We start from the raw sequence: 10,169 nt of genomic DNA on the forward strand, positions 1-10,169 counted from the left end.
ATTTGCAGGGTGTTCAATACAAGGCCATCATGCTTGTATGGTTTGTACAGCCTTACATTTAGCCCACACATTCAAACGGGTACATTAATGTCAAAGTGTGCGTGTCGTTGTGATCCATTGCTTACAATGTTACACGACAAAAAAAACGTTTTTTTGGTGTATTAGTAAGTTTAAGCCTAAATTAAGCATTATCCAGGCCATCTCATAGTTTAAACAATATTAGTGGCAAGAAACATAAAACAAACCTTAACTAGAAGACGCCTATGTACAGATGCATCTGTATGAGCGGAATTAATGATCTAACTATTACCAAATAATCCTCACCCCCACACATACACACAAACACACACGCAGACACAAGCACGCACCTAAAACAAACCTTAACTAGAAGACGCCTACACGATGTGCAGATGCATCTGTATGAGGGGAATTGATTATCGAAACTATCCCCAAATAATCCTCACCCCCACACATACACACACGTGCACTCAGACGCAGCCTGTATTTCCAACTGTCTGTATTATGTTTTTCTGGGCAGAATCAAGACTGTTGATCCGTTTGAGGAGTTTCTGTTTATGTATTTTTTCATATTCAACAGTTTTGGAGCGCTCTAAATGCCAAGTACCAGAAACGTCTGTCCGTCAGCCAAGCTCCGCACAATCCGGCTATAGCGCAAAACACGTTTCTGTGTGGGAGGGCTGTTCTGCCAGTGAAGCTGTTTTCGTCGTGATTTCGCTTTTTCTTTTCAGCTTTTATTTTTTTATATTCGATCTTCTCGGTCTTGTGCCACTAATTCTACCTTGTTCCAACGTTTAGGGACAGAGGAAATCATCCCAATAGAGAATTGGGGAACAAATATCTTGTATGGACATGTGTGGGCATGAATCAAATTTATATATCGTTATATATAGTTAATTTATACTACACCAGGCTTCTTGCGAGACAAATATTTAATTATATTTACAATAATAAAAAAACATATTTGATTTCATATTTTTCTTCAGTTTACCATGCATGGGTACCACCATTGTGAAGACACGCAAATACGTCATCCCGCGGTGTAAGGGTTAAGCAGACCAACCAAAGGGCATTGAGTTCTATAGTCTACCTAGGCTCATTCTAATGAGATGTCTCATTTCCTGTAAGTCCCTACGGATAAATGGTGTGTCCCCCCACCCACACACAAACACAAACACACACACGCTTTCTCTCTCTCTCTCACACACACACACACACACACACACACACACACACACACACACACACACACACACACACACACACACACACAAACAAACACACACACACACACACACATACACACACACACACGCACGCACACACACACACACACACACACACACACACACACACACACACACACACACACACACACACACACACACACACAAAGCCTATAGCCTATATGCAATGAATCAAAATAATAATATTTAGTATTTTTATTATTATTATTGTTATTATTATTATTATTATTATTATATTTACCGTTATTATGGATTCTTATTAATGTTATTCAAAGTTTTCTAATTGATAATAAACCGTAAGCCTTTCATGTTAAGTGTTTTTCTGCAGGGTCAGGTTATTTTAAAATCAAATCTACCCCTCCGACGGTCAGTATGGACGCATACTCTGAACCCCCTTTCGCCTTACTCGGAAACCCCTTTCGCCTTAAATGATAATGTATTTCCCTCATGAACACTGTGTCGTGGTCGCACACACTTTCCTCCTCTGTTAAGCATGGGCAGAGAGCATTGGTGAATCAGAGGGATTTCTGACACTAGGTGGGCAGCCAGTCGGTGGAACCCCCCCTGCCTCCTCTTCTTCAGATGGCGAGCTGCTCGGGACACCACAGCTGGTGCACAAGATTCAAGAGAGCAGAAAGCGCAAGACAAAAAGCCCGCAAAATGCTTCTGAATACGCAAAACCCTGTCATCCACGCAGCTTCTCCTTTTCTACATTGTCTCTCTATCTCTCTCTCTCTCTCTCTCTCTCTCTCTCTCTCTCTCTCTCTCTCTATCTATTTCTCTCTGTCTGTCTGTCTGTCTGTCTGTCTGTCTGTCTGTCTGTCTGTCTGTCTGTCTGTCGGTCGGTCTCCCTCCCTCCCTCCCTCCTTCCCTATCTCTCTTTCTTTATCTCTCTCTCTCTCTCTCTCTCTCTCTCTCTCTCTCTCTCTCTCTCTCTCTCTCTCACACACACACACACACACACACACACACACACACACACACACACACCCTCTCTGTCTCGCTCCCCCCCCCTCTCTCTCTCCCTCCCTCGCTCTTTCTAGACATGGACCCTTGAGTATTTGGTCGAAACTTGAAAGCAGAAAGAGGTAATTACATTACATTTATTCAGCTGACGGTTTTATCCAGGGCCATTCAACTATGGCAACCCCAACCAAAAAGTGCAAGAATCATGCGAGAATACAAATCAACAAATAGGTCGACTGCTTCGAGTGCATTTTAGAAAAAATAAGGGAGAATATGGTTTTAGCTTAGTTTTTTGTAATATCCTTAGTAACCTGTACTGTTACTCTCCATAATAAGTACATTACAGTATACAACACATATACTCAGTGTCAAACGGAAAAACAAACAACCACAAAAAGTGTAGATATCAAAACTTTATTAATCAAATATCATCAAACACACACATCCCTTGGGACTGTTTCTCAATCCACAAATGTGTGTGTTCTGCCACACACTGTATGAAAAAAGTAAATGGACTGGGGTTGCACAGTCTTACGATAAACGCAGCGGGGAGTTTTGGTTCTGAGTCGGAGTTTACAAACACCTTGTTTTCACCGAGGTGAACGTAAAGACCTCACCGGACACATGATTTCTGGGGTAATGTCATAACGTGGATCTTACCAGAAAACCCAGCTAATTAGGCACAGTCAAGAGAGAGAGAGAGAGAGAGAGAGAGAGAGAGAGAGAGAGAGAGAGAGAGAGAGAGAGAGGGGCGGGGGGGAGGTAGAGAGAGTGTGGGTGAGAGTCAAATAATAGAGGAGGGTTGTAAGAGTGAGAGAGATTCATCACTGGTAAAGTGAAAAGAAGGTTTCTCTCAGAGCAGCCTCTCACACACACACACGCACACACAGACACACACGCATGCTCAGACGCGCGCGCGCACACACACACACACAAACACACACACGCTGATAGGCGTGCAGACACATCGCAACTAAAGTGAAAGCAGAAGCGGTGCAGAGTGATTCGGGGGATCGGAGGCGCCACACTCGGCATGGCTCACGGCTCCGACAGCAATGACACAAGTTACAACAGGTCTCCTTCACCGGCCAGCCAACCGGTAAGTCGGTAGCGTTTCTCTCTCTTTTTCTCTCTATACTCTCTCTCTGTCCCCCGCCAGGAGAGAGAGAGGGTAGAATCAATTAATGTTATTCTCCCCCTTTCAATCTACCCTTCTTTACCTGCTTGGCTTTTTGAACAGTTAAACGGGGGGGGGGGGGGGGCGAGAAAGCTACACACACACTCAGAAGAAACCAGCTATTGCATGGGTCTGAGGGTGTTCATATTGGTTCATATTCAAATATCGCCTGCATGGGGGAAACAGCGGGGATTGCAGAGATGTTGTTTATGACTAAAGCTCAGGCGACAGGGAGCCAGATCGCACGCAGTACGAGAAGCTGTGAATGAATGAATGCTGCCTGAGATGTCATGTGGTTTCTTTGGGTAACGCGACCTATGGCTCATCTCCGAGTCACTTGTGCTAACTTGTCAGATCAGGAGCTCCGGTCTGGGCCTGTGTGTGCAAACTTATTCAAATCTCCCCACAGATTCATGTCCACATTCTTGTATCATGTTTCCAAAGCCCAGTGCAATGCAACATGCCTGTGACATGCGCTATGTCTCCTGCGCACGACTTTATCTTCTGAAGTTAACGAGATACCACTTCGAGCAACATTGAGGTTGAGATTTTGTTCAAAGTTATGCAAGCTAGATGATGTCTTATTTTGAAGTGAGATCATTGAGAGAAAGCATTGAGAGGGATATGTCTTGGTGTCTCCTCAATGGCCAACATTTTGTTAGTGGCTTTACAGTTGAGTCAGCACTTTGCGGATGCACCGTAATTCTCATCACAGTTACTGGTGTTTGGGACCTGAAACAGGGTGTGTATGTGTGTGTGTGTGTGTGTGTGTGTGTGTGTGTGTGTGTGTGTGTGTGTGTGTGTGTGTGTGTGTGTGTGTGTGTGTGTGTGTGTATGTGTGTGTGTGAAATCCAGGGCATATCTCAGCCACACCCCTAACTGTGTGCCATCAGGTACAAAAAAAAAAACGCCTATGTCTCAAACTGTCAAACTGTTAATAACCACAGTATTTGTCTATGTCGAGGTATTTGGGTGGGGCACGTCGTTATTATTCAGGTGAAGTCCCATAGCGACCATAATCATTTTTACAACCTTAAGGCATATTTTACCTTCCATATATGGGCCTTATTCACCAAACAGCAGTCTTGGTTCCATCTCGGTTCTATCTTGGATCTAAACACTAGCATATAATTGAATGCGGCAGGGGCATATAAGGTCAGGGGGCCAGGAAGCAACCTTTGGGAAGTTACCTGTGGGCAAAACTATATAAATAACCCATGGTGTTCTCGGTTCTAGAATGAATGCTGTTGGTTCCATGGTGTTGTCGATTCTAGACAAATGCTGTTGGTTCCACAGTGTTCTCAGTTCTAGAATGAATGCTGTTGGTTTAATGGTGTTCTCGGTTCTAGACTGAGGGCTGTTGTTCTACAGTGTTCTTGGTTCTAGACTGAATGCAGTTGGTTCTGTGTTCTCCACACTAGACTGAAGGTTGGTGGTTCTGTGTTCTCCGCAGGGTTCCTCAGATGATGCAAAGAAGGTGATGAGACGGGAGAAGAACCGAATCGCGGCCCAGAAGAGCAGAATGAGGCAGACCCAGAAAGCTGACACGCTACACCTGGTGAGAAACACAGTTTCCATAGACCTGGGGGGAGATCCGACCTGGTGCCGTTCTGAATGAGAGTCAAACCCTCTCCACACAAAACTAGATTGTCCTGCCTTGTCTCTCAATTTTCTAAATTGGCTACTACTGCTATTACTAATACAACTACTGAGATAGTTTAGTTTGTGTATCCTATGGGGGGAAGGGGGGCTTACAGTTTATTTCAGGTCAATCTGGGTGCACTGTGCGCATGTGTGTGTTTTCAGGTGCACATGTGTGTGTGTGTGTGTGTGGTTCTGTGTGTGTGTGTGTGTGTGCATGTGCGAGTGTGTGTGCGTCTGTGTTTGAGGGTTTGAGTGAATCTGCCCAGCCTAGAATCAGCCTAATGATGACACCCTGATGAAGGTCACAGCTCTGATTAGAGATATCTGGCCAAATTAGGGACAGCAGGAACACACATACAAACATACACACGCGCGCACACACATTTGTATGTGCAGTACGACACAGAAGTAAGCAAGAAAAGCACACCAGGGTGGACTTGTCACTCGTTATTTGTCGCTGAAGGAACCCCTCAGATTCTAGTTCATGAAGGCATATCCTTCCCCACCATTTGGGCGGAATGTGGCTTAGGAGCTAGAGCGGGTTAGGCTGGTAACCTGAAGGTTGCTAGTTCGATCCCCGGCTCCTCCTAGAGTGTCGAGTTGTCCCTGAGCAAGAAGACACCTCACGCTGACTGCTCACGACGAGCTGGCTGTCGCTTCGCATGGCTGACACCGCCGTCGTGTGAATGTGTGTATGAACGAGTGAATGTCAATATTGTAAAGCCTTTGAGTGGCCAGAGGTCAGAAAAGTGCTCTATAAATGCAGTCCATTTACCATGTAGACAGAGATGAATCTCTCCTCCACCAGTCTCCCTCAGATATGTTACTCTGCACCCATGTAGTGCTCAGGGAGAGCTTTGGCCCGGGCGTTCTGTTATATTTACAAGACTCCACCTGACCATGTGGCGCTGGTGTGTCACGGCTTCTGTTGTGTTGCACACTTGGAGGCAAGCGCTGCGTGTTTTCACAGAAGCCTCAGGAATATATTAGCATGAGTGGGCCTCCTCCTCACGTTCTCTCCCGTGCTGTCTCTCGATCTCGCTTGCTCTTGCTGTCTCTCTCTCGGGCTGTCTCTCTCTCTCGCTTGTGCTGTCTCTCTCTCGCTCCCTCTCTGCCTTCTCTATCTCTGTCTCTCTCCATCTCCCTCTTCCTTTGTCAATCTCCCTCTCTCTCCCTCTTCCCCTTTCTCTCTCCCTCCCTATCACTCTCCTTCTCCCTGTCTCCATCCCTCTCACCCTCTCCCTCTCTCCTTCTCTCTCCCCTCTCCATCCCTCTCCCTCTCTCTCTCTCCCTCTCTCCCCAGTCCCTCTCCCTTCCTCTCTTCCTCTCTCCATCTCCCTCTCTCTCTCTCTCCCCCTCTGTCCCCCTCTCTCTCCCCCTCTCTCCCTCTCCCTCTCTCCCTCTCTCTCTCTCTCTCCCTCTCTCCCCAGTCCCTCTCCCTTCCTCTCTTCCTCTCTACATCTCCCTCTCTCTCTCTCTCCCCCTCTGTCCCCCTCTCTCTCCCCCTTTCTCCCTCTCCCTCTCTCCCTCTCTCCCTCACTCCCTCTCTCCCTGTCTCTCTCTCTCCCCCTCTGTCCCCCTCTCTCTCCCCCTCTCTCCCTCTCCCTCTCTCCCTCTCTCTCTCTCTACCTCTCTCCCTCTCTCCCTCTCTCCCTTTCTCCCTGTCTCCATCCCTCTCTCACGCCCCTGCGGAGCCAAGTGAAAGTGGGCCCGGGCTGAGATTATAGCACTGAATTTAAACACAGCTGTCTCATTCACTGGCATTGCTCTTTTTCTTGCCATCATCGGCACGTGTTGGACGACACATGAGAGCTGGCCGTAAGAAACCGCCCCTTCTGGTCATTACTGTGTAAATATATATTAATTTATATATATATATAGAGAGAGAGAGAGAGAGAGAGAGAGAGAGAGAGAGAGAGAGGAGAAAGGGGGAGGGAGAGAGAGAACGAGAGAGAGGGAGAAAGAGAGGAAAGAGAAGAAGAGAGAGAAGAAAGGGGGAGAAGAAAGAGAGAGAGAGAGAGAGAGAGAGAGAGAGAGAGAGAGAGAGAGAGGGGATATTTACCGGAACTGTTTTCATATTTGAGATCTGATAACCAGCCCTCTCCAGCCCACGGCCCTATAACGTCCCTGTGACGTGGAGCCGTGCAGGGGAACACAGGGAGGGATTTCCAAAGAACCAAAGCCTGCTGTCAGCACATCATCACCTCGTTTCTTGCGCAGACCACTTATTCTTTTGAACTTTATCTGAATAAAAACAACAGAGAAGAAGTAAGGCGTTGTGGGGGCGGCGGCAGTTCTGGTGTTTGTGAACTCGATCAATGACTTGGTCTTCCCACGCGCGGCAATCGCGGTCCTGATCCCGTCTCCGAAGGTGTTTCAGTGTAAAGAGCGAGTGAGCCGCAGCCACACAGACCGGGTTCTCGTGGTTCTTTGGGTTCTTTAGTCGTTCTTCTCTGTCATAAACAGGAAGGTAATCTTTTTTTTTTCCTTTACTATGAGCCGAGAGGCGTTTCCTGTTTCGTCCAGAGTAGTTTATTTTTTCACACTTGCTTTTGAGCCGCGTTGCGAGTTCCGTGTAAACGTTGTTCGGTGGAGGAGCAGAGGCCGTGGGCAGTTGTTTTGGGGCCGCCGTGGCAACAGGTTATCACTTCTGGTAAAGATGACATGCGTGGGAAGGGCTGCGTGGTGACAGGCTACGTCACCCGGGACGATGGGGTTTGCCCCAGGAAAGATTGTGTCTGACGATCAGAGTGGCCTCGGGCTGAATGTGGTCGCGAAACAATGACCTTTTCGATCCCCGTGAGAATTGTGTTGCGTTCGAGGCCTCCTCCTCTTCCTCTTCCCTCTGCACAGAGCAGAGGTCGACGCGGTTTCAGTCATAGTACCTGTGAATGTATTTTAACATCATCTTTTTGGAGAAACCCCCAGAGTTATAGTTATAGTAAATGTAAATATACCTTATCCTAGGCTAATCAAAACTTTTTCGCATATTAAACACTCTTAACACTTTTAAAACAACACTTCTCCCCATAATGAGGAATCAATTCAGGATTAATTCCTCAACAATGACCGAACAACTATTTCTACCTACATAATTACTAACATTCCAATTCTGCAGCGCTCCCAGAATGGTGGCGGTCATTGCGATGCTGCGTTGCGATGCACAAGCAACATATCAGGCCTGCTGCATATCCCACCACTCAGTCGACTAGTAAGAGTCAGTGATATGCTAACTAATTGCAATTTAGCGAGAAACATGGGTCCGTGCTTCATGCAACTGTCGGCTCATTTCTCCCAAAAAAAGAAGCGCAACACCAGGGGAGGGTCGGAGCATGTAGAGGGGAGTCCTATTCAAATATAGTCTTCCTGGAATTGACAGCGTATGTTTATCTTTCTTCTTTTTTTGCACATTTACATTTCTACCACTTCTCTATTCTCTCGACTTTGTCTAGCTTTCAGCATTTAAACTCGCTCAGGGTGGAAAAAAATGAGTGAGCATCTTTTTAACTCTTATTTTCTGAGAACCCCCTGCAGTACTCCAGAGTACCCATAGGCAAGGGCGTAGGAACCGGGGGGGACGGAGGGGACGTGTCCCCTCCAATATCGGAGACAGGTGCATTTGTCCCACCTAAAAATTATACCGGATCTGTCAGGTTTCCGATATGTGTCCCCCCCAATGTTAAACTCATTCCTACGCCCCTGCCCATAGGGGTACGCGTTCCTCCGTTTGAGAACCACTCCCCTAACCCACGGCGTCGTGTTGTGTCTCTGGTCCCCAGGAGAGCGAGGATCTGGAGAAGGTGAACGCTGCGCTCATGAAGGAGGTGAAGCTGCTCACCGAGGAGAAGAAGTACCTGTCCTCTTTGCTGAGCAGCCACGAACCCCTGTGTACGGGGGGCCACGCTGGGGGCCACGCTGGGGGCCACACTGGGGGCCACCCGGCCCACAGCCCGGAGCCCATCTTCCCGGCGGCGGCAGCTGGGCAGCATGGCGGCGCCACTAGCTACCCCCACCACCTCCACCCCCACCCCGTACCTCACCACCTACACCAGCAGCACCAGCAGCACGTGGCGGCCGGCCCGCACTACCAGCACTGACCAGCGGGGGGCCGTCTCTGAACGCCGTCTCTCCGCCCAGCCGGAACCTGTGGAAGTCGTGAGGGTCGCGCCCCAAAATGGCGACCCCTTCGTAACATTTGGGATGGGGGCGGGGGCTGGGCTGGGGTTGGTGGGGGGGGACCCCTGTTTGTGAAAGTTGGAGCGTGATTGGCTGATACTATACAGTGGGGAGAGTGGAAGTCATATTGGAATTATTGAATAATGATGGTTATTCTTTCATGGTTATGCACTGTTTTTTCTTTGTTTGTGTTTTATTGCGTGTTTGGGAAGGGGGGAGTTGGCGCGACATTTGGCACTATTCACAAGTATTTATTGGATTCAGGCCATCTATGATCAATAACATATAGAGCATGTCGAATCTACAGCGGGGAATTGCACCGCAAACCGACAAAGAAGGAAAGCAAAGTTTTGTGTTTTTAACGTTTTTGTTTTGTGAATGTACTAATTGATTATGATTGATCGATTATTGATTGATTACTGATAATGATTGATTGATTATGATTATTGCTCAGGGAAACCTCACACGTGCAGGATATTTGATTGTAGACGTATGGAATGTATTTCTCAAAAGCTATTTCGCTTTCGTGAACCAAAGCAGTTAAAAAAACAACACGTTACATTGTGTAAAATATTCTGTAAAAGTGATACATGCTAATTTGTAAAAATGAGAGGCACAGCTATTTATTAAATGTGGTGTCTTTAGATGGTTCCGCGTGGTCTGTTCAATGCATGATATTCAAAACGCACCATTTCACACATAATTTATTTATATCAAGAGGGAACTTGCACCACATAGAGATACAATTCTCAATTATGTTTATCTACAAAATCCATCAGTTTTAATATAATTAATTTTACAATTGGCCTCAAAACAGGCCTACAGTGCATACGAACGATGACATCCATTGAACAAGTATATTAATATCTAGTCTAGACGACTTCATCGATTCATTGTTTATGTAAACTGTAGACTTGTTTTGAGTGCATTTGGTCGATAGG

General features: G+C 46.8%; 1 protein-coding gene across 1 annotated transcript; it reads left to right on the plus strand.

Annotated features, from left to right (window-relative positions):
* Positions 1-3,189: 3,189 nt before the first annotated feature.
* Positions 3,190-9,177, plus strand: batf (basic leucine zipper transcription factor, ATF-like). The gene is made up of 3 exons (XM_079753159.1): positions 3,190-3,330; positions 4,862-4,966; positions 8,832-9,177. Exons 1-3 carry the CDS (start codon positions 3,265-3,267, stop codon positions 9,147-9,149), a joined length of 489 nt encoding a protein of 162 aa, XP_079609285.1. The 5' UTR covers positions 3,190-3,264; the 3' UTR covers positions 9,150-9,177.
* Positions 9,178-10,169: the final 992 nt, after the last annotated feature.

Source organism: Pollachius pollachius (assembly GCF_949987615.1).
Source record: "Pollachius pollachius genome assembly, chromosome: 16".
In the NCBI taxonomy this organism is placed as follows: Eukaryota; Metazoa; Chordata; class Actinopteri; order Gadiformes; family Gadidae; genus Pollachius; species Pollachius pollachius.

What these genes read in the sequence shown, in the direction of transcription:
- batf (XM_079753159.1), top strand. Translation starts at nt 3,265, where the DNA reads ATGGCTCACGGCTCCGACAGCAATGACACAAGTTACAACAGGTCTCCT. An exon ending in CTTCACCGGCCAGCCAACCG is followed by an intron (nt 3,331 to 4,861) that starts GTAAGTCGGTAG and finishes TGTTCTCCGCAG; the next exon opens with GGTTCCTCAGATGATGCAAA. An exon ending in AAGCTGACACGCTACACCTG is followed by an intron (nt 4,967 to 8,831) that starts GTGAGAAACACA and finishes TCTGGTCCCCAG; the next exon opens with GAGAGCGAGGATCTGGAGAA.